Here is a 25,289-nt window from a genome sequence, read left to right on the forward strand (position 1 = left end):
TACTAAACTGTTAATCTATCTTTAAATAGTCATAATTACCCATCTAAAAGTTGAAATATTGCTATTAAAGCTAATTATTTGGCTTGGTGCTTTTATTTTGAAAGGATTTAGAGGAAGTGTGTGCTTAATTACTACACAATCCAATAGTGTAGTAATAAGCATGGAACTGCTGTCTACACTGAGCATCAGCAGTTTGACCTGTCAGTGAAATCTGCAGCTGCGCCGTCGCCATGGAGACGAAAGGCGGGAAAATCAGGCTCACTCTGCTCTGTAAAAGCAGAGTTTCACCCTGTATAAACAGGCTTGTTCCAGCTAAACCATGATAGTTATCACAAAAATTATTTCATTTTACGAGTCCCAAGGCTTCAATGAGCAAATGGTGTGAATTTTATGTTTGAGGATAAAAGCTTGTAGCCACAGTGGCAATTTCAAAATATGTCTCCTGTTTTTCTCCCCAGACGTCTGCCGAAAATTATCATTAGAGTCTATGGGAGAATTTCGGGATCTCTCTGCGCTTTGAGGTTGATAGCGACTAAAGTATAGGTCTGAGGGTATATCCAGACACATCATTAGAAAGAAGACAAGTATGACCACGATTTAGTGAAGTAATTATGTTGATAGAGTAAAAATTGTGGCTGTAGTGACGAGTTAGAGACAGAAGTTCTGTCTTAAAAAAGCGCACCTTCTCACTGTAGCTGTGACATCACGCACTCTAACTGACCCAATACACACTAATGGAAAAGCTGAAAATTTAACAAAAACCACACCATATTTAAACGCTCACAAGTCGAAAACTATAAAAGATACGAGGACGCTGATTTACACAGAGAACGCTGAAAGATGATAGACGCTTTTGACGTTGAAATGATGTTTCTACGCCAAAGTATGACGATGACAGAAGCTGACGAAAAGAGGCAAGTTGACAAAAAGTTGAACGATGATTCCCATAGACGACCATTATAAAAAAACGACGGAAAACGTTGAATAACGTTAAAAGTTGAAAAGCTGAAAACGTGAAAAGTAATAGCCCCCATCCCCTAAAGACGACACACGTTTAGAAAGTTGAACGGCGATTCTACGACGAAGCGTTGAGACGATGAAAGCGACCGAAAAACGGGGCGAAATAAGAAGAAAAATAAAGAGCGAAGATATCAATAGTGTGAGAGCTGTTCAGCTCTCCCACTAACTAGAAAAAGTAATTTCTCGAGAAATTACGTGGGAGAGCTGATCTGCTGCCGCAACGATGACAAACGCTGATTAAGCTGCTGACGTCAAAGTTGACTACGTCCAAAAAGTTGACTACGGCAAAACGATGAAAACGATGAAAACAAGAAAACGTTGACAAAGATTAAAACGATGACAAAAGATGGCGAATAAAAAGATGATGATTAAAAAGATGACCAAGGTCATACTATGACAATATTAAAGAGATGACAATGATTCAAAAGTTGACCAAGGTTAAAAGATGTCAAAGATTAAAAAGTTGAACAAGGTGCATTGTTGACAATCATAAATAAGCTGACTATCTTTTTGATTTGAAGAAAGTATTTGTAAATAATTACCTAACTGTGTAATACTTTAATAACTAGTAGAAATTTACCAGTCAGAAACAAAAATCTTGCCATTTAAGGTAATAAATTACATTGGTGCTTTTTTTTTGGAAGGATTTAGAAGCTGTGTGTGAGTGATTACTAAACTATAAAATAGTCATTAGATAGTCATAATTTATCATTCAATAGCAAGAATAGCCCTATTAAAGCAAAAGATTTAGATTTAGCCCTTTCAGAATAAAAGCACCCTAATAGGTTTGAGTGGTTATTTACTGAACTCTAAAGTAGTCTCATTAACGATTGGTTAGTATTCAAAACCACAGATTTTCTAATCAATCTTGCCATTAAAGGTAATAAATTGTAATTGGTGCTTTTATTTTGAAAGGATTTAGAGGAAATGTGTGGGGGTAATAGCGTAACTGTCAATTAGTCTTTAAATAATCATAATTACCCATTTAAAGGCAAAAACAGTGCAGTTAAAGCTAATAATTGGCATTTGGTGCTTTTATTTTGAAAGGATGTAGAGGAAGCATGTGTGGGTCATTACTAAACTGTTAATCTCCTTAAATAGTCATAATTACCCATCTAAAAGCAGAAATATTGCTATTAAAGCTAAGTATTTGGCTTGGTGCTTTTATTTTGAAAGGATTTAGAGGAAGTGTGTGCTTAATTACTACACAATCCAATAGTGTAGTTGAGTAATCAGTAATAAGCATGGAACTGCTGTCTACACTGGGCATCAGGAGTTTGACCTGTCAGTGACATCTGCAGTCGCCATGGAGACAAAAGGCGGGAAAATCAGGCTCACTCTGCTCTGTAAAAGCTTTAGTTTTTTTTGTAAATAAACAAAGCTTCGCCACATTTGAGAAGGATCTAAAACTGTCTTATTGTATTATTGATGATGATATCTTATTGCTTCCTTCGGTGAGACCGCAACAATGACACTCGTCCTTTCACGTTGTAAATCCAAGCACATAGCGGTTGAACATTGTAACAGTGGATGTCACTCTTACCTTGCAGACAGGAGCAGGGTCAGCAAGCCCACGCAACCCACCACCTAGAGTGCGTCAGTGATGGCCCTCTTTACCTAACAAAGGCAGCTGTTCACAGATGATTCAGGGTCTCAGCTAGCCGAGCAGATCATTTGACCACCTTCTAGTGGGAATGGGTATATTTAGAAAACCCAGTAGTTCTAGTGCTAGCAGACGCAATACACACTAATGGAAAAGCTGAAAATTTAACAAAAACCACACCATATTTAAACGCTCACGAGTCAAAAAGTATAGAAGATACGGCAACGCTGATTTACAAGGAGAAAGTTGAACAATGATGGACGCTTTTGAAGTTGAAATGACGTTTCTACGCCAAAGTATGACGATGACAGACGCTGACGAAAAGAGGCAAGTTGACAAAAAGTTGAACGATGATTCCCATAGACGACCATTATAAAAAAAACGACGGAAAAAGTTGAATAACGTTAAAAGTTGAAAAGCTGAAAACGTTAAAAGTAATAGCCCCCATCTCCTAAAGACGACACACGTTTAGAAAGTTGAACGGCGATTCTACGACGAAGCGTTGAGACGATGAAAGCGACCGAAAAACGGGGCGAAATAATAATAATAAGAAGAAAAATAAAGAGCGAAGATATCAATAGTGTGAGAGCTGTTCAGCTCTCCCACTAATAAAGAGCGAAGATCTCAATAGTGTGAGAGCTGTTCAGCTCTCCCACTAATAAAGAGCGAAGATATCAATAGTGTGAGAGCTGTTCAGCTCTCCCGCTAATAATATATTTTTTTAATTAGCTCATTTCAAAACACCATAGAACATTGTACAAGCAGATGAATAGAACAAACAACAAAGAAGTGAATAGATATTTTAGGACAGCAAAGTACATGTATAAGTGATTAAATTGCGTAGGACATATTGAGCAAATCAGTTTTGAGTCTGACTTTGAGGAGTGAAAGAGAGTCAGCTAAATGGGGTTTCAGAGTTTGGGAGCAGAGACTCTGGCAGGAGAATTGAGATTGTTGGTTATGCCGATATTCTAGTAAGCTTCAAGTTCATCAGGAGTGGATGAATGGTCCAGGATTGGAATGGTACTGATATTAGAGTGTGTGTCAATGAGATGACTTTGATGTTTCGTCATTAGATGAGAGGTGGTGACTTGACTCCAGAAAGGGAGTGTGTGATGTTGAGTGTCAGATGGAAGTGGTTGGTTACATAGAGCTCATCAACTGTGCTGGTGGAACAGATTAAGTCCATATGGTGCACATGAGTCTCTGCTGAGGAAAGGTTTCTATCTTCCATGTGTATGTTAAAATCCTTCAGCACACTTACATTTGCAGCGTTACATTTGGTGTTGGAGTGAGTTAGGGAGTTGATTTCCTATTTCCTTCAAATGTGATGTAACTGGTACCCAGATCATTTTTTTATTTTATTTCTTAAGATAAAAAAAAGAGAAGGGGAAACCCTTCTCTTTTTTTTAATCTTCCTTCTTTCCTCTTTCACCCAGGAACGGGGACTCACAGCTTTTTGACAAGGTCCGAGGTCACGACATTAAGCTGCTGCGCTACCTCTCTGTTCGTTACATCTGTGACCTCATGGTGGAGAACAAGAAGGTCAAGTTTGGTCTAAAGTAAGATCTACATCGTATGTTGCTGTTATTTAGGGTAATATTAATAAAATGAGGCACTGGATATTGGAGCTGCTGGTTAATATTTGAAAGGCCTGGTTTGTTTCTTCGACTATGTCGGATTTATTACATCTGTACACATTCATTACGAAGCTGTGGATGGTATATTTCTGCCATTTTTACAGTAACCACCTCTAAATGTCTTGCCCCTCTCATTCCAGTGTAACATCCTCAGAGAAGGTGGACAAGGCCCAGCGATATGCAGACTTCACCTTGCTCTCTGTGCCTTACCCAGGTAAACGACTACAGTACATACCACAGAGGACGTTATTTTCTCATACTGTGGAGTAATGGAGATTTGGTAATTCGTAATGTCCCTGCTGTGGACAATGGTGGGATCCACCATTGTAATGTAATAGTAAAAAAATAAAATAAAAAATCAACCTAAATTATTGTAATTTATGGCACTAGGTTTTATTGATGGTTATTTAAATTTTAACAAAAAGTCGCTAAAGGAGTTGTTGGATCCAGCAAACAGAGCTACACTTGCCTGTCAATTCAGAAAAACCTAAAACTGTCTTGAGTTTGTAATAAACGTTTAAAAACATTAGATTTGTGTAAAACCCTAAATCGATGCCTGTCAGAGAGACTGTCATTTAGTGATGTCACTTTTTTTTTAGTTCTTTTTGTTGAACCACAATAACAAAAGACTGTTTGTGCAGGATGTGAGTTCTTCAAGGACTACAAAGACCGAGACTACACAGCAGAGGGTCTGGTGTTCAACTGGAATCAGGTACCGTCAGAGTTTCTTCAGTTCGTGAGTGTTAAACATCTTATGTTTCAGTAATGACTGTTGCCCTGTTACCACACAGGACTATGTGGATGCTCCTTTGACAATCCCTGCGTGCTTTACGCAGAACCTGGACATTGACTGGACTCAATACCAGGTTGGTTCCTCCCCTCCTCAGTTATTCTCTGCAGACTGGATGACACATGGCACCTGCACATCACAAACTACAAAGTGTTTTCCTTAAGCTCCAGAGCAGCTGCCCTAAACCTGTAATTACGGTGTAACTGGTCTGTTGAAAGGTGTGAAACATGTTTGCGCAACCTAAAAAATGGTTTATTTAAATATATTCTGTTAAAACCACTGGACAACTGGACTGTGTCGAGTGTGTCATTGGAATTTTTCTCTGTGACTGAATATTGATGTTTTCATTTACCTAACATTATCTTGCATACTAACTGGTAATGTTTGTGTGTGTCAGTCATGGGACTTGGTGGAGCAAACCCAGAACTACCTGAAGTTGCTTCTGCACATCATCAACAGTGATGGTAGGTAGTGTTTGTGTTCTATACAAATACCTAAAACATAGCTTGACCTTTTTAAATGTCACACAGCGTTGTCAGGGTTTTATGTGTTACCTGGTTAAAGCTACAGGTGATCAGCTCATGGTTGTGATGGACATTTTAGCAGCTACAGGGAGAGCTTTTGTTTTCCTCAGGACTTGGCATAGAAAATTAAACCACACAACAAGCCTATATGCTAGAGGTAAAGTGTGCTAAAGTTAATGTACTTAGAATCTACTCACTTGTAGTGTTAAACAGACTCTCCACTGCTATAAATGTTACTGCCACTGTTCCTTTCTGGTAACTTTGTATCGTTCCAGATGAAAGTGGCCTCCTTGTGCACTGTATATCAGGCTGGGACCGGACGCCACTGTTTGTGTCCCTGCTCAGGCTCTCACTGTGGGCTGTAAGTTCCTTCTCTTTAAATCCATAAAGCACAAGCTTATTAGACACCTCCAGCGTTCATTAGTGACCTCAGAACTGAATTAATCTGCAGCCTTCACATGCAGTTCACCATTAGCATTTCGCAAGGATATTGCAAGTAGCTTCTGCACCGCTTTTGGAGCAAAGGCTCTTGCATCATAAATATGCAGCTCTTTTCTCAGGACATGTTCTGTACTCACAGCTTCTCATGATTTAAACAGAATAAGACATACTGTTTGTTGTACTGGTGTTGTGATATCTGCATATCCTACGTTTCACTCACTTTTGTATTGTTCATAGGATGGCGCGGTGCATGCTAGCCTGGAGCCAGCAGAGATTCTTTATCTGACCATCGCCTATGACTGGTTTCTCTTTGGGTAAAGTTTGCATAATCGTTTACATAATCACTATCATAATTGTGTGACTTGGCTGTATTTCAAAGGTGCATTTGCAGCTTCCGTAGGCCATTTGGAATTCAAATGCCTGTGATATGGTATGGACTGGTGAGCGACGTCAGGATGAGTAACACAACTGATAGTGTTTATTGGAAAGCATATATATATATAGCATATATAAAGCATATATATATATATATATATATATACACACTCTATTCTCACCCTCCCCGGGTGGTCTCATTCACTTTCCAAGCTCGGGTCCTCTACCAGAGGCCAGGGAGCTTGAGGGTTCTGCGCAGTATCCTTGCTGTTCCTAGGACTGCACTTTTCTGGACTGAGATTTCGGATGTTTTTCCAGGGATCTGTCGTAGCCACTCCTCCAGTTTGGGGGTCACAGCCCCTAGTGCTCCGATCACCACAGGCACCACTGTGGCCTTCACCTTCCAAGCCTTCTCCAGTTCTTCTCTGAGCCCTTGGTATTTCTCTAGTTTCTCATGTTCCTTTTTCCTGATGTTGCCATCGCTTGGTATTGCCACATCCACCACTACGGCTTTCCTCTGCTCTTTGTCCACCACCACAATGTCTGGTTGGTTCGCCATTACCATTCTGTCAGTCTGGATCTGGAAGTCCCACAGGATCTTGGCTCGCTCGTTCTCTACCACCTTGGGAGGTGTTTCCCACTTTGACCTTGGGGTTTCCAGTCCATACTCCGCGCAGATGTTCCTGTATACTATGCCAGCCACTTGGTTATGGCATTCCATGTATGCTTTGCCTGCCAGCATCTTACACCCTGCAGTTATGTGCTGGACCGTCTCTGGGGCCTCTTTGCACAGTCTACACCTTGGGTCTTGTCTGGTGTGGTAGATCTGGGCCTCTATGGCTCTGGTGCTCAGGGCCTGCTCCTGTGCAGCCAGGATGAGTGCCTCTGTGCTGTCCTTCAGCCCAGCCCTTTCAAGCCATTGGTAGGATTTGTTGAGATCAGCCACTTCAGTTATGTTCCGGTGGTACATCCCGTGCAAGGGCTTGTCCTCCCATGATGGTCCCTCTTCCAGCATCTCATCCTCTGTTCTCCACTGCCTGAGACATTCACTCAGCACGTCATCTGTCGGGGCCTTATCCTTGATGTACTTATGGATCTTGGATGTTTCATCCTGGATAGTGGCTCTCACGCTCACTAGTCCTCGGCCTCCTTCCTTGCGGCTAGCGTACAGTCTCAGGGTGCTGGATTTGGGGTGGAACCCTCCATGCATGGTGAGGAGCTTTCGTGTCTTAACATCTGTGGTCTGTATCTCTTCCTTTGGCCACCTTATTATTCCCGCAGGGTATCTGATCACTGGCAGAGCGTAGCTGTTTATTGCCCGGGATTTGTTCTTGCCATTGAGCTGGCTTCTTAGGACTTGCCTTACTTGTTGGAGGTATTTGGCTGTTGCCGCATTCCTTGTTGCCTGTTCAAGGTTGCCGTTTGCCTGTGGTATTCCAAGGTACTTGTAATTGTCCTCAATGTCTGCTATTGTTCCTTCTGTGTGGATTACCTTGCCTCTCTTTGTCACCATCCTCCCACATTTCTCAAGTGCGAATGACATCCCAAGCCTGAGAGGGTTCAGACCTATGCAGAACAGCAGTGGGGACAGTGCATCTCCTTGGTATATGCCGCATTTGATGGATACTTGGGCAAGTGTGTATGTGTGTATATATATATGTGTGTATATATATGTAAATAATTTTTCGTACTTGTTGATGATTATTTGTTAGACAGGTGGATGTAATACAGACCAGTAGAGGGCGTTAGAGCTATTCGTACAGGGCAGGGAGCGGAGTTAGGAAAACCTCAGTACTGGTACATCATGTTTGTACAACATGACCACACAGAGAGACTTTTTTTTTGGCTCTGGTTTTGACCTGGGCTGAATAAAGCTTGGTCAAAGTTGGCTTAATTCCTGCTAAAGGTTGAAGTATAATAGTCCAGGATGAGGTGAAGTGCTGCATCAAAAATATGTTTTGTTATTAGCCCTATTGAAAAGATACACAAACGTGTTGCCTGACCTGCTTTTGCTAACTTTGCCTTTTGGCTCTTCTTGGAGGTAATTTCCGATCCCAATTCAGACTGTAGGCATGGCGATGAAGATGATTTTAGCACAAATACAACCTGCTTTATTACATTATGGAGTCATGTATTTATAATGCAGAATAGATGAACAGCTGCATGAAAGCTGCCTTTGGCCCTGTATAGTGGAGACTTTCTGTAATGGCCCATTTTTCATAACGAACAGGATCTCAGAAAACCCACAGCTCCAAACCTGCATTGACAAACACACTGCGATTGAGTTCTCATTTCTTTCATCATTCCAAATATTAACTAAAAAAACTAAACTTAAAGGTTCTCAACAAGTTTTTAATTTCTCCTCTTTCACTTGAACAGCAGCAGAAAGCAGAACTAATAGGCAGCTGCAAAGGACACATGCATCACAATCACGTTATGTCCTCTATTTATGGATATGTAATCATCAGTCAATTAAACAAAGTCTTAACTACTGCTCAGTCTTAGGGACCAGACAGAATCATCAATGACAAAGTAAGTAAGATACATAAAGTTGTAGAAAAGTAAGTGATTATTTGATAGAGGTATATGTTTGGTATCCTCACCACTTGTTTTGTGGTTTGATGCCTGTTCTCCTTCCGTGGTGCAAGTGTTACCAGCAGTATCCAGAACACATGAATAATGCTTTTGACACAGACATGTAGCAGCTGGCATGTAATCTAGATGTTCTCCTCTCTATTTTTAGTCACATGCTGCCAGATCGACTCTCCAAAGGGGAGGAGGCAAGTTTCTGCACGTGGGAGAGTGCTTGTTTATACTTTTGTTGTAGTTTTTGCTAAATCAAAATTTCTTTTTCTTCAGATTTTCTTTTTTTGCTTCAATTTTTTGAAGCACATTGTCTCAGAGAAGTTCTCTACTGTTAAGAAACAAAGGTGTGTTTCCCCATTTTTTTCACATACAGTGGTATTAGATATTATTATATTTATGTTATAGCTTGTGTGTCAAATGTCTGCATGGCATGTCTTGGGTTTTAGTGCAAATCTGAAAAAAACAATTTTACTTTGAATTGTCATTTTTAGATTTTACTTAAAAGTCCATCTTTACAAGGTTTGCTTACAGTGCAACTATATAAATTGTTGCAGACTGTCTACTGCAGTAAAGCCCCAGCTCATTGGTTTATTTCAGTTGTGTGCCGTATTTAGAGCTTTGCTTTCTTTTGTTCAGAAGGAAGAACTCCCACCTCAAAGACAGTGATTTTACAATGGAAGACCTTTTCCAACTGAGTAAGTGTTTACATGCCTTTCTAACAGAATTTGTTAATTGGATGTCTGAAGCACATGGGTTTGGTGGAAAACCTAATTCCACCAAATGCTGATGCAGTTGTTCAGACAGGGAAAGCCACTAACTCCACTTTAGATCTTTTGAGTGTAATTTGTTGGGAGGAGCTACTTTAGCAGCGCTTGTGGCAGTACTGGAAGCGTCTGTCACTTGGCTCTGGTCTGATGCAATGATGAATAACTGAGGCCCTAGTGCTGTGTGAACAGGCAGCGATAGAGCAGAGGCAGTGCTCTGGAGCTCTGGCTGATAACATGCTGCTTTCATCCCTGCAGGAAGTTGCAGCGAGGATCCAAAACATGTTGCATCACAAACCTATGTGTCTGTAGGCTTGTTACTTTTGCTTGTTTTTACACTTGGTTTCACAGTTAGAAACTTCTTTATTTTATATATATAAAATAAAGAAGTTGTGTGTTTAGTTGTTTGAAAGTTTGTTATTGTATGCAATTATTCATATTTGTAACATGCAGGTATCGGCACAATGAAAAGTATTTGATTTAATTTTGTTTGTGATAGCAAGAATCTTTATGAATTTTATATTTCCAATAAATACAGACCTTCATTGTTGACATTGAATAAATAACTCAAGCGGACATTGAATAAATAACTCAAGCGGACATTGAATAAATAACTCAAGCGGACATCTAAAAGGAACTCTACTTCCTGGTTGCCTACAGAGCTGAGGGACCGCGGCAGTGTGACCAGTTTGAGCAGCGAGTTTTCCCTCATCACTGAGGAGGTGTGTGGCGCCTCCAGCCTCAACAATGACACTGTGGACCTGTTGTCCAGCCAAGCCCAGGCCTCCAGCTGGTCAGTAGATCCAGGACATGGACACTGAAAGCATTAACTTTGGATTTCAAAGCATCAAATGTCAAATCAGTCAAAATAGTTTCATATAAAGTATAGATAGAACTCACTTTGGGCAACGTCCGTCATTCTGTGATCCTCTTGATGATGGTTGATGATGATTCACCTCAATCCTCAGGAGAAAAGGAACCACTTCCTCTCCTCAGATGGTTGTTTGGAATAAGCAGAACCCTCTGGATGACAACCTCTCCCATCCGCTCCATGAGGCCAGATCCTCCAGCTCTTCATCGTCCAATCAGTCAGAGCACGGCGTGTCACGCACTGGGAGCAGCCCATTGGCCGTCCCAGGGAGAAGGTTGGTGGCGTGATGCAGCTTTGTCAGCCTGACTAGTGCAGCATTCTTTTGATACACACACTTAAGTTGTGTAAATTTTGAATGATTACCAGAGGCACAGCTTTAGCTTGTGAGGAAACTGAAGCGACTCTAGAGTTGCTCAGCTCTATACCCGTAGAGCCTTTATACTAAAGCTAGAGCTCCTGTTTGTGCCAAGTCTTTGTCTAGTGTTTAGTTCAGGCAGTGAGTAGAAGTATTTCCATGAAAACAATTTTGTTACATTGAGTTTTTATTTGTGTAACCTAACAAACTTTACATCACATCAGAGGCATTTCTAAATCGGCATAATCTACCTTCTCATCTGGGATAATTGGTTAATAAAAAGCAGGCCAGGGTTTTGTTATCTTGGCGATTACATTGTTATGGTAATAGATGATAAAGGTCCCATATGTCTGTCACTGACAAAAATGAGCTAGTTAATTCAGAGTGAAGCCTTGTGGTCTCTCTACCAGTGTAATAAAAGCATGATGAAGGTAGCGTCAGCATGGCTGCTCCGTGTTTGTTTGACACGGGGGTATCTCTCACTACTTTCTCCTTTTAACATACAGGTGCATATCCGTAAATTAGAGTCTCACCAAATACTTGGTGGTTCTGTAAATCAATTCAAATTACATAGATTTGCTAGATACACATCTTTGGACTTTGAGATTTTTGGGTTTCAATAACTAGAAATATCTTATTCAATGTTACAAGAGACCAATACATTTCTTAAACTTTAGAAATGTTGGCCTATGTACCATTTCTGTTTCCAGTTTTTGTTCGAGGCTTATTCTGCATAATTTAATGTATCTATGCTGGTGGCAGGGGAGGGCGGAAAATGAAATCTGTATCTTCAGCACAACATGCTGTAGAAAAACACAGTGGACCAATGCCAGCAGATGACAGATCATTAGTGACTGTGGAACATCACATTGGGCAGCTTGATTTTAGGCCTCACTCCTCCAGATTCTTCAGATGAAATTAAATTTTAACATTTTTATCTGAAAGGGGGCCTTTGGGCTAACAGTCCAGTCCTTTCGGTCCTACGGCCAGGGAAGATGCTTCTCACAGATTCATCTGGGACAACAGTCGCAGTGACTGAGTACAGTGGCAACTAAGTGTCAGCCTTTACTGTGTACTGTGTACTTTTACCGTGTTATCATCTCGTCTTCATTGCGAAAGTGTGTGTGTGTGGGAGAGACATCTTTTTGGCCTGTAGATTACGTTTGACTCCCACTTTTGACCCTAAAATGCCTTAGTTGACTGTTATATAGCCTCTTGTACAATGACTTTTGATATAATCTTGGGTAGCGTAGTGGTTAACCCTATGCACCCCATGCCCTATTTTCTGCCATTTTAGGGGGTGGGTGGGGGGAGGGCGGTATAGCTTCCATACAGAGTATATCTCTGCAACCATAAGGGCTTTTCTTATTTTTGAGTAGGAGCAGTCATGCTGAGGCTTCTATTACACTGGTAGAGAGATCACATTATTTGAATACATTTGGTGTCATAATGTAGGGGACACTTTTGAGATGTGATATGAGGTGTAAATATTAGTTTGTGTTACTGGTGAAAAGTTAATGAACATAAAAATGAGAAAAATTCCAGCCTCATCTGGGAAAAAATCCGCCTACAGTATTATACAGTCTTGGTCAACTGAGGCAGAGGTTCCTTAAAACATTTTTATAGGATTACAGCACAATGTATTAACATCATCTCAACAAAGACATAATTTTATCATGCTAAACAGAACAAAATTGCAAAGGCTTTTTGGAGAAAAAAAGTCAGGCGAGATTAGTTTTTTTTTCTACTGTAAACAGAATATTTTCATTCCTATATCTATAAAGGTAATTATTTTAACCAAAAGAACTATTATATATAAATATCTAACTAATATTTTATCATATTCATTCACTTAAAAAAGTACCTCAAAAAGCCACCAGATGGCCCTGAGACCAGGGTTGAGTTGTTTACAGGACCGTTTCTCAGGCCCCCAACGTTCTCTCGACGGAAGTGAGGGCTTGTTCGAATAGTCGATACAGCCGATAGATTTGTGAGGCACCCACTAATGCGAGATTGACAGGTCTGGCAGCCAATAGGAATGACCCAAACGAACCAACACAATTTGCCACACAATGGCGTCACAATTTGGAAAATCAATCAATCAATGACATAACTTACTTGAAAGAAACACTTTGGACAGGGTCCAGGGGTGGTCAACAGCTCTCGAAATGATTGGTTTATGCAAACAGAAAATGGGATTGGTTCAACAGTAATATGAACTTTTACACATCAAAATGTCCTTTTGAAACTGAAAGCAAACACAGAGCATTCAGATAAGTACTGACCTTCTCTGGCATATATCTCACCACCCATATTGTCTACCATGCCATGGTTCATATAGTTAGATTCTGTAGAATCTTAACTTTTTCATTTGAGTCGTAGTTTATTTGTGTTGCATAAAGTACTTCAACCCCCCCAGATGAAGTATTACTCACCTGCTGAGTAGTAACACAGTAGCATGTCTAGTCGCCTCTACGGAGTATAGAGAAGGGAGGTGAAGTTTGCCTTTGCAACATGAGGCGCTGTGTTTATGGCGCAGATCAAGTTCCAAATCAGTTTTTTCCCGCAGATATTGTGATAAATGTAATTCCGGCGAAAAAGAATGTTTTAGTTCACGCAGTAGTAGTTCGCTTCTAGTTCTGTTCTGTGGATTTATTTTGCAAGAGTTTTGTGCAAGAAAATTGGTAAAGTATTAAACAAAATACAATGCACTCGGAATGCACACAACTAGGCAATTACAACCTTCTACAAGGTTGTTGTAGAAGGGTTACAAACACACACAAAACCTTTTAATTTTTCCAAAGGTTAAATAGCCTACAAAAAAAAGTAAGAGCCGTCGGTCATCTATTGCAACCATAACATGGCTAGAAAGACAAAAGGCACGCATATATCGGAAGAAGTTTTCTAATGTATTACAACAAAAAAAATTTCAACAACATTTTTCTACTGCGGTCAATATCGTCCAATTTTACTGATTTCTGGAATAACCCATTACTAAATTGCTCTGCAGTAAACTGCCTTGAAACTAATACCTAAATTTTTACCTCTCAAAAAAAAATACTTTACAGTGCTACTTAGTACTACTACAGCAAATATCCAATTTTACTGGATCGTTTTTAAAATAATCCATTTCTAAATTGTTCTACAGTAAACAGCCTTGAAAATTATGCCTGAACTTTAACCTCAAGTACTATTAAAAAAAAGTACTGTGAAAGCAATGGTGTTCTAATCATTTGAGGACCTCATTTTATAAGCTATTTGTTTCTTGGCTGTTTAAATTGATAATGGATTATTCCAAAAATAAATTAATTCTGTAAAAATAAGTTTTTGTATTTACTGTATTAATAGTCCGTGAAGTACTAAGTAGTTTTATCAATAATATAATATAATTTTATCAGTGAGTCTTTGCAAACATACACAGTAATTTTCATCATTTCTGATATTTTGCAGCTTAAAGTATGTTTGTTTAGGACATTAGCTCTAATATCATCTCCGTTGTTCACTAGAGTGAGTCTCTCGGCTCTTCGCTGCGATCGCGACACTGTTACCGTAAGTATGGCACAAATCGTGCACTTCAACTATTTGACCACGGAAAAGCGAACAGCGGCTCATTTGACCTCAGTATTTTTCTCGGGCGCACTTGCCTTGGCTCACTCGCCTTATAGTGCCAGACATTGGTCCGCTCAGACACGTCAGACACTCCAGCGGATGCAAGACAAGCCTTGATCTCACAAAGAGTCTTCCCTGCCTGATGCATAACATCTTCAGAATGTGCTTTCGATATCTGGGTCATTGTCCTATCTTTAACAACAAAGTAGCAGCGAACCACAACCGATCGTGCAAGCCAGAAGCCAGCGTCACTCAAATATTCGGGGATTTATACAGCAGCGACTTAACTACGTACTCTTCCTGGGTCCACAAAGTGAACTGCAAGGGCTCAGATGGCAAAAAGGGTCTTCCAAAAAACGTCCTGCGAAAGATCAAAGAACATGTTACGCACTGACACTCACTTCTTTCCATTCCTTGTCCATAAAGGATAGAAGCCCGGATAAATGAAAGGCTGCGGAACCCACGGACGTTTGATCCCAGGATTGCTGGCATCTGCTTCTAGAGCTACAAAACCACAATAGAGATAGATGTACAGTATTGTGTTGCTACACAAACACTCAAATAAAAATTCTATGATCGAGTTCTTGTTTCATTTACTGTTTTGTGTTAAAATGTCTATGTACAAGATACAGTATATCTTGCATTTGAAAACTAACAATAGCTTGGTCGAACTTTGATCAAGTCATCTGAGTACAACACATCATTCTGTCTCTTGCGTTTCGTTCAAGATGTAGGCTGGAGCTCTTCAAGATTGCTGGCCCCGCGACCCGCCCCCGCGTAATCTTTGATTAAATTAAAGGCAAAAAAAAAAATGAAAACAACAAAAAGTCGTTCTCGTGTTACCTCTAACTTAAAAAACTGAGTCAAGTCAGTGTCTCTTTGTTAAAAACAAAAAAAACAAAAAAAAAATGTATCTTGTCATTTGATTTGTTTTATCAAGAGAAACAATTAAGTCATCCAAGCCACTTATTCAGTGAGACTGACACACACAATCAAAACCGATTATACCTTTTTTGTAGTGAACCGAAAATAATTAAGACATCAATTATGTCGTTCAGAAAAAATTGCATAGAAGAGCACTGACAAGGGATCGAACTCACGCCAACTCGGTCTCAATCAAAAGAATAGAATCACAACTTAACCACTGGGCTATAGGTGGACATAATGTCACTGTAGCATGAGTAGTTACAGTATGGACAATATTTCAATTTGAGTGCGACAATGTTTATTTGATTGTTGCGCTTCATATTCCCCACATTTGCACATTTGAGCACACAAGAGATACATCATAGTAAAATAGGTTTGGTGTAATATGTATGTTACAGGTAGAAACGAAGAGCATGAATTACGCCGTAGCGCATTGGAGGCTTCTAAACAACATTGCGCCCCCTAGTGGTTAAACGAGTGAAAATGCATGTCACTTTGCTTCAACAGCTACAGTGGTAGCAGTCCACTGACTCCAGCTGCTATCCACTCCACATCTATCAAATCATTGAATGGGCTTTACAATCCTGGCGAGGCTACAGTAAGCCCTGCTGCTTGTTCATCTTTTTCCTTCTACTCAATGATCCATTAAAATACTTGGTTACATCGCTCTGAACAACATGACTGTGTCTCCTGGTTAACTGTCAGGTCAGCAGTCTTCCCTGTAATTTGACTTTTACTAAACCACACTGAGACCAGGAAAGTTACCTGGCACCATCAGGCTGCAATTGTACACTTTTTTTTATATTCTAAGAGAGTTCAATTCAATTCAATTCAATTTTATTTATATAGCGCCAAATCACAACAAAGTTATTTCAAGGCACTTTACAAAGTAAGGTTTAAAACCTCACACAACTAAACCCAACAAATCCCACATACAGCAAGCATTTAATTTGACAGCAACAGTGGAGAGGAAAAACTCCCTCTCTAACGAGGAAGAAACCTCCAGCAGAACCAGACTGGATGTGGGCGGCCATCTGCCTCGACCGGTTGGGGTGAGAGGATAGAGAGATAGAAAAGCGCAGCAACAGCAACAAGCAACAACAAGCAACAACAGAGCACAGGCAGGATGGTAGGACCAGGGACTGGATGCAGGCAGGATGGTTGGATCCGCAGCTGCCCATCACAGACACCAAACTTTGAGTCCAATGATACCTGTGGGTGAGGACAGAGAGGGAGAAAGAGTGGGGGTGGGGGGGGAGAGAGGAGAGAAGCACAACTACTGGACAGAAAGAGACAAGGTTAGTTAAACATGGGACAATGATGGGAGGTTATGGGACAGAGGAGGTAGAAGGAAACAGAGGAGCTCAGTGTATAAATTAAGTCCCCCAGCAGTCTATGTCTATTGCAGCTTAACTAAGAGATGGTTCCTGTGACTAACAATAATTGCCAGTGACCTGAACCATCTCTAACTATAAGCTTTATCAAAAAGGAAGGTTTTAAGCCTAATCTTAAAGGTGGAGAGTGTGTCAGCTTCTCGAACCTGAAGAGGGAGCTGGTTCCAGAGGAGAGGAGCTTGGTAGCTAAAAGCTCTGCCCCCTGTTCTACATTTAAACACTCTAGGAACCACAAGTAGCCCAGCGCTCTGAGAACGAAGTGTTCTGCTGGGAGCATAAGGAACTATAAGGTCTTTAAGATAAGAAGGAGCTTTATCATTGAGTACTTTGTATGTGAGTAGGAGAATTTAAAATTCTATCCTACATTTGTGGAACTCCATAGCTAATCCTTGTGCGTGTGGAGAATTAATCATTAACATGAACAAACTGGAATCTGTTCAACAAATAGGATTTAAACCATCCCAATGCTGTTCCATTAATCCCGATTCTATGTTCTAGTGTCTGTAATAGAATGTGATGATCAATTGTATCAAATGCAGCACTAAGATCTAACAGGACAAGGACAGAAACTAGACCATTATCCGAAGCTAATAGAAGATCATTAGTGACTCTAACCAGAGCTGTTTCTGTGCTATGATGTTTTCTAAATCCTGACTGAAAATCTTCATACAGGTTATTCCCACTAAGGTGGTCAGATAATTGTTTAGCCACGATTTTTTCCAGAATCTTGGAAATAAAGGGTAAATTTGAAATGGGCCTATAGTTGGCTAGTTGTCCAGGGTCAAGGGTTGGTTTTTTCAATAGAGGTTTGACCACAGCCACCTTAAAAGCCTGTGGTACATAGCCTAGTTGTAAAGATTGGTTGATTTGATTTAATATGGATGAGCTGATTAAAGGTAGAACTTCTTTGAGTAATCTGGTTGGGATTGGATCTAAAAGACAAGTGGACGACTTGGAAGAGTTAATTATTGAGGTTAACTCCATATGAGTTATGGGGGAGAAGCTGTCTAGGTAAGACAGAGGATTTAATAAATTTAAAGTTGATGGATCTAGACAGTGCTTTCTGTCATTTGGAAGAAGCCGCTGCTGAATGTTTTTTCTAATGATGATAATTTTATTAGTAAAGTAGTTCATAAAGTCATTGCTGCTGAGATTTAAGGGGATAGTAGACTCAATACAGCTATGACTCTTTGTCAGCCTGGCTACAGTGCTGAAAAGAAACCTGGGGTTGTTTTTGTTTTCCTCAATTAGGGAGGAATAATATGTTTTTCTAGCAGCACAAAGTGCTTTTTTATATTTCATTAGACTGTCCTTCCATGCAATGCAGTTTACATTTATTTTGTTGGAACGCCACTGTCTTTCTAGTTGTCTAGTCCTTTGCTTTAGACTGCGGATGTCTGAGTTATACCACGGAGCTAACCTCCTCTGATTCACTGTCTTCTTCTTCAGAGGAGCCACTGTGTCTAACATTGTACGTAGAGAAGCTGCAGCATCATCTACAAGACAGTCAACCTGTTCATAAGGATTAAGGTGACTGTTCTCTGTGTATCTGCAAGACATTGAGGCAAAAGATGATGGAATCATCTGCTTGAATCTGGCAACAGCATTGTCAGATAAACATCTGCTATAGTAACATTTCTTTCCAGCGGTTATAGGGTCAGTTGTGCTAAATTCAAAAGTTAATAAGAAATGGTCAGATAACAGAGGGTTTTGGGGAAGAACTATTAAATTATCAATTTCAACTCCATATGTCAGGACAAGATCTAGGGTGTGGTTAAAACGATGAGTGGGTTCATTTACCTGCTGTGTAAAACCAATAGTGTCTATTAAGGAGTTAAAAGCAGTGCTGAGACAGTTGCTGTCAACATCTACATGAATGTTAAAGTCTCCCACTACAATGACTTTATCTGTGCTAAGAACTAAGTCAGATAAGAATTCAGAGAATTCAGTTAAGAACTCAGAATATGGAGCAGGAGGACGGTAAACAATACAAAACACAACTGGTTTCTGAGTTTTAGAGTCTGGGTGAGAAAGGCTCAGAGTGAGGCTCTCAAATGAGTTATAACTATGTTTAGGTTTAGGAGTAATTAATAAATCTGATTTATAAATTGCTGCTACTCCTCCACCTCTACCTGTACTTCTTGGAACATGATAGTTGATGTGACTCATTGGAGTCGACTCATTTAAAGTAACATATTCATCCTGCTGCAGCCAGGTTTCAGTGAGACAGAACAGATCTATGTGATGGTCACTTATCAAGTCATTTATTAAAAAGGATTTAGATGAGAGAGATCTGATATTTAATAAACCACACTTTATTAGCTTACTATTACTTTGTTCCGTAAGAGGAACTGTTTTGATGTTTATTAAATTCTGGTAAGTCACTCCTCTTTGATTTGTTTGTGACTTGTATAGTTTAGGTGGTCGAGAAGCAGACACAGTCTCTATGCGATAACTAAGACTAAGAGTAAATTGAATTACAGCATTAAACAGCATTAAATCCAGCATTAAATCCAGTGTTTGCTGAGATTTTAATTTAGTTTTTAGATTTTGCTGAATGTGACCTTTCAGTTTCCTACTGTCACTAAAAATCTTCTTGATCTGAATGCTGTGTGGCAGCTTCCCAGGAATAATTTTGGATGCTGAGTGAAAGCTGTTTCTCTTCCAGGTTAGCTGCAGAATCCACTCGGTCAGGTTCTTCCCTCTCTACGGACTATGGGAGCTGGCAGATAGTTTCTGGTTGTGGTAGCATCCATGACCACGGTCTGTTCCCTCCACCTCCAGCCTCCGCTACCTCCAACTCCTCGGCTGTTGCTGTAGCCTTCGATTCCCCATTTCCTAAAAGTTTTCAGGATGAAGGTGCTGGTGGACGAATGTGAGTAATTTGCACTGCTAGTCAAGTGTTTTAATGTCTGTTTGGTAGGATTCAATCACGTAGGTTTCACTAAACTAAACTGTTCACTGTATATTTGTCTCTGTAAAGTACCAACAGATAAAAGGTTTGTGTGCATTGGGCAAACTCATAATAATATAAAATAATTAATAAAATAAAAAATGCAACATCAGGCTCAGGGCCTCAAACGGCTACAATGTTTGGTTCCAGACAGTGATTTTCTTACAGCTACATGTTCAGCAGTGGTTCTGAACATGCAGGCTTTGTGACATGGTGCATGTAGAGCGAAAATGTCCTCCAGAGAACGCGTCTTTTCAAGGAGGCCCAAGTTCACTGTGAAGTAAAGCATATGGAGAATCAACAGAGATGCATTTGGCAGCAGAGTTACTGTGTGCCACCTGCATCAATCGGCATAGAGATGCTGCAGATGACCCTATGAGCTCTGTCAGGGTTAATTCAGGATAGATGAGGTGGATTCACGCTGCATCTCGCTGTTATCCTCTGAATTCATCTTTTATTTACTTAAAATGTCTCTAACATCCTCCCTGTCTTTGCTTCCCATTGTGTCCTCACCTTCCTTGCACTCTCCACTTCAGGTTCTCCTTCCCGTCAGAGCGTCAGGCCCGTTTGGAGGCAGTGCGGGAAGTGTTCCTGGCAGCCTATAGCTCCACAGTTGGCCTCAAGTCCTCTGCACCCAGCCCCTCTGGTGCCATATCTGGCCTGCTTGAGCAGTTTGCCCGCGGCGTCGGACTCCGGGGCATCAATGCCATCGTCTAAATCTCCTCAATGAGACCTCGGACCTCTTCTTTACTTCCATCCAGCCTCAGTCGATTGTATGGACTCGGTAAAATAAAGTGCCAAATATCTCTTTGATTCAGGGGTTAAGCATTAATTTCTCCTTGACTTTTGCTGATTTTAGGTGCCCTTATTTTTATTATTATTTTTTTTTAAATGATACTCCAACTTTTCTCTTGACTTTTAATCTTCTGTGTTGTTTTAGCCACTGTATCAAAAAGGGAGAGCGGCTTTAAAGCTGTTGAAATGTGAATGGCTGAGAACATGCGAGGAAAATCTACAGAGCTTGTTCTTTTTGTTTTTAATCTTTTTATATTGCTCTTTATTCCCTAAAGAGGCTTGTGGTTGTTGTAGTTCTCATTTTGATGCTAATCCTTAATGATTTAACCGGCAAAATTTTATTTTCTTATGGATGAAGACAACACGTTTTGTCTAAACTGGCCTTTTTTTTTTTTTTTTTTTTTTTTTTTTTTTTGTAAAAGAATAAAATGTTTAGGTTACTGCTTTGAATTCTGGGAGTTAGAAATGATAAATAAGTGAGTTGTTGGTCACTAGAGACATTAGTCTTGATGCATGAAGAAATATTTTATAGTTACCAAAGGTAAACTGCAAACGTCTGGCTGCATAAACATTTTCACTGAGGTATACCTTTCACTAAACTTACGGTTGAATCTCTGTGCCCGCGTCTAGGATGTACCTACTCTCTGACATGCTACTGACATGTAGCCCTCTGCACCTCATACTTTTCAGCCTTCTAGAAACCAACCTGATTTACAGCATAAAGTTCTGTCTTTTGTATCCAGTTTATACAAGATAAATGACTATAGTGAGCAACAACTGTGGATATATAATGGCTAATGATCTTCCAGTTCTGTACTTCTGTGTTCTGTGCAAATGGAATGTTTCCTGAAGGCCTCGTGTAAGCTTGTTCTAGTGCCAAACACGCAAGCTTCTTTTTAATTTTGCTAGTGTTTTGTCCACGTCCGCTACTTTATTCCATAGGCAGTGATTTCGTCTCTTGTGTGGTTGTCCCCACTTTTAACATGTAGTAACCAGCTAGAAATCAATGCCTTTTCATCGTGAACTTAAGGTGAGGCACGGCCCAATTGATCCTTGCTGTGCTGAGATTTCAACCCATTTTCCACTGGGATTTCCACCCAGCCATCGTTTAATCGTGTCAGAACTGTCTGCCTCCTCTGGACAGATGTTTGTAACCTAGCTATCCGTTGCACAAAGCCACAGATGCTGTACCTCAGGACATTTAGTTTAGTCAGGACTGTAGCTGTTCCTTTGTATTGTGTCCAGTAAGTTTTCTGCTTGTTCTGGCCAAATTTCAGGTCAATCTCCTCTCACCTCGGGGGGGTAACCAGCTGATATTCATTTTTTTCCCCTCCTTTTTCCAATCACATTTTTATTTGTAAAATTCATTGTTGTTGCTCCATAACCTAAAACTGTGCAGACACTGGAGAATGTCATCATCATCAACAACAAAGCAGAATTTTTGATTTAAGATCTGATTCTAGAAGGAATTTAGGTAAAACTAGTAATTTTAGATTCTGATAGCAAGATGAAAAGCTTATTACTGTTTACAGAAGAGGGCAGATCTAAAGCTGAGGTGTGTAAATGCAGGCTAACGTCCCAAATGCTTTGTTAACACAGTTGAGCTGAGAAGGTGTTCTTTTAGCGCATGTTTCTCTTAGTGGCTTTTAAAAACCTCTGGTGAGATACTATGGTGCAGGCTGTAACTCTTAGCCTGGATCACAACTGACCCTGTACTGGTGCAGTCCACTTCACTTGTCAGATGAATGATTCAGAATCTTTACCTTAGACTTGATGTGCTACAACAGTAGTCCGTCTTTATCTTCCTCCCAGAATGCTAAACATGTTTTCCAGAATTGTGAGAGAGTGACCCTGAGAGTCTTTGATTTTTTTTAAGTGTTTCAACATCCAAAGTAACTGGCAGTAGAACAATCTGTCCATCTTTGCAATCAGTTACTCGAGACTAGTTTGAACCTTTTTGATTACTTTGGAATTCAAGGCTTCTTGTCATGATTTTCTTTACTGTGGCCTGTGTCTAATTAAGTCAATCACAAAATAACTGCAAAAAACTAGAACATTGAGAAACTAGTGAAAACATGTTCTTATAAGTTGTCCTTAAAATACTTCCAGATTAACTGAGGTGGTCATGTTTATCGCTGGGTTGGTGCGTGCCTCAGGCTGATCTCATTTGTGAAAAGTGATCGGTTTGATCTGTTTTTAACCATACTTATTGTGTGAAGGGTTTCCTCCTTTTGTAATGTTTTAGGTAATTGTACATATTTGTATAAATTGCTCGTAATTCTTGGCAAATATGAGGTTATAATAAAAAATTAACAGCAGATAATGGTTGTAAATAACGAACAGCAACACGTTTTATTTACATGGTTGTGCTTGAGTTATTATTTTTTTAATTCTTGGAAATTGTTTTCATTAATAATGTTCCGATTCAGATTTTTGTCTCAGTTCCCATTAGTTTCAGAGTCCATACGGAACAGTGGAGCTTTTGTGTTTTTAGGCAAATACGCAGGTAAAAAACTGGACAATAGAAGAAAAGTTTGTGTGGTGAGCAGAAAATAGTAACTAGATACAGCATTTCCATAGGAAAATGCGCAGTGAATGCTGCCATACTGAAAGTATTCCTGGAGAATTGCTGTAAGTAGCTGGAACACTTAAGACAGCTGAAAATAGCTGAAGCATGTAAGCCACACATGAATGTATTTGAAGAGAATGAGTTGTTTAAACAAAACTGAATCTTTGCAGAAGGAAAAATTGAGGAAAGTTGAAAAAGATTTGCTGAAATTGACATTGAAAGAACCGCTGAAAATACAGGAAAACACAATATACCTAAATGTAACAAAACCAGCCAAATCTTATAAATAAATGGTTTTAAGTTTAAGAGATAAAAGAATAGCCTTAAGTTATGGAAACATATATCTGTAGCTGCAGAGGAAAAACTTCGAGCTTTGGAGGAAACGTGTGCAGGTAATTGCATACAGTAAACAGTGTGTGCAATTGGAGACAGTTGAAGTAAAAAGAGTCTCAACTAGTCATAAACAGTTGAAAGCAGAAATATTGTATTTTTAAGTAAAGATCTGGATTAGTGCTTTTATTTTAAAAGGATATGGAGGAAGCCTCTGCAGGTAATTGCTAAACAGTATAGTAGTCTAATAACTAGTCATAATAAACCAGTTGAAAGCAGAAATATTGCTATTTTTAGCTAAAGATCAGGATTGGGGCTTTTATTTTAAAAGGATTTTGAGAAGCTCTGTGTGCTTAATAGCTAAACTGTAAAATAGTCTCATTAACGAGTCACTAATACCCATTCAAAAGCAAAAATAGTGCTATTAAAGCTAAAAATTTGGATTGGTGCTTTTATTTTTAAAGGATTTAGAGGATGTGTCTGATTAATAGAGTTGCTGCACTGAGCATCAGGAGTTTGACCTATCTGTCACAGCAGCAGCTGTGCCGTCGTCATGGAGACGAAAGGCGAAAACCATTATAGCTAATAAAAAAATCATTTCACTTTGGGTGCTCCTGCCAGAAGTCAGCAAAACATTTCCATTGACGTCTATTCGAGGATTTCTGGAACCCCCTGCACTTTGAGGAAGATACAGACTAAGTGTAGCTTAACCAGACACATCATTAGAAAGAAGACAAGTATGACTACGACTTAGTAAAAAATGTGTTCCTAAAGTGAAAACTGTGGCTGTTGTGATGGGTTAAAGAGAAAAGTTCTGTTTAAAAAAAAAAAACGTGTCCTCACACTCTAGCTTTGACATCATGCACTCTATAGCTCACGCAATACATACTAATGGAAAAGCTGAGAATTCCTCAAAACCCACCCTATGCTTAAACTACTATAACTTAGAAGGTATTAAATATATTAAGCTGAACAAGAGATTAATAGTTAAAGAGTTGAAGATTATTTGGTAGTTCAAATGGTGTCTGTAGCTTAAAGTATGTAGAAGTAGTTAAAGCTGAAAAAAGACAAAGCTGAAGAGGATTTGAAAAGTTGTTTCCATTCATTTCAACGGGAAAAAAATAGTGAAAACAGCTTAATAACTCAAAATATATGAAAAATTTGAATCAGAAAAATAATAGCCTGTGTCGTCTTAAAAAGCTGCACGTTTTGATATTTAAATGGTTTCTGTAGCTTAAAGTATGCGGGACTAGATGATAATAAAGTTTCAAATCTCAATACAGTCAATGCTTTGCAACATTCACTGTAATTAAGAGCCACTACACAAAAAGGAAACTTGCATTAAATGTGTGTGTAAATGACATTTAATGTAATAAAACAAAGACTGTTATAACAATACAAAAAAGACAACTCTCAAACATTTATTAAAAACAATGGAAGCACATTTGGACAAATACACAAGATAGCAGGAGGTTTTGAAGGGTTCCTCACCGTCAGGCTTGAATGGGTGTCGTTTAGACACATTAACTGTGTAACTGCGGAGGAACAGTGAGCATCTGAATCAGAGCCGTATTGTAGTGAAGTAAAGATCCTGGCTTGACCTGTTCTTATCAGCTCAGCAGGCTTAGTCGTTGCATTTTTTCTAAGCCCAGATGAGAAGCTGCAGCCAAGTCAAGCTTGGTGTGGATGATTGGATAAGTGCATGTTGTTGTATTATTTAAGAGACCAAATGTATCAGCGCAT

At 39.6% G+C, this 25,289-nt stretch overlaps 1 protein-coding gene across 5 annotated transcripts in view; it reads left to right on the top strand.

The window, feature by feature from the left end:
• Window positions 1-22,993, top strand: part of mtmr14 (myotubularin related protein 14) — a 32,134-nt gene extending 9,141 nt beyond the window's left edge. For 2 of the 5 annotated variants that reach the window (XM_029150766.3, XM_029150767.3), the window contains 14 exons: window positions 4,063-4,185; window positions 4,404-4,477; window positions 4,905-4,975; window positions 5,055-5,129; window positions 5,451-5,517; window positions 5,853-5,938; window positions 6,256-6,332; window positions 9,137-9,173; window positions 9,253-9,323; window positions 9,616-9,674; window positions 10,404-10,536; window positions 10,712-10,888; window positions 19,568-19,774; window positions 20,389-22,993. In XM_029150766.3, coding sequence (XP_029006599.1) covers window positions 4,063-4,185; window positions 4,404-4,477; window positions 4,905-4,975; window positions 5,055-5,129; window positions 5,451-5,517; window positions 5,853-5,938; window positions 6,256-6,332; window positions 9,137-9,173; window positions 9,253-9,323; window positions 9,616-9,674; window positions 10,404-10,536; window positions 10,712-10,888; window positions 19,568-19,774; window positions 20,389-20,569 — 1,438 coding nt within the window. In that variant the 3' untranslated portion in view covers window positions 20,570-22,993. The other 3 variants (XM_029150771.2, XM_029150770.2, XM_029150769.2) reach the window with 3 other exon arrangements.
• The last annotated feature ends 2,296 nt before the right edge of the window (window positions 22,994-25,289 follow it).

This window comes from Betta splendens, chromosome 5 (genome assembly GCF_900634795.4).
Source record: "Betta splendens chromosome 5, fBetSpl5.4, whole genome shotgun sequence".
In the NCBI taxonomy this organism is placed as follows: domain Eukaryota; kingdom Metazoa; phylum Chordata; class Actinopteri; order Anabantiformes; family Osphronemidae; genus Betta; species Betta splendens.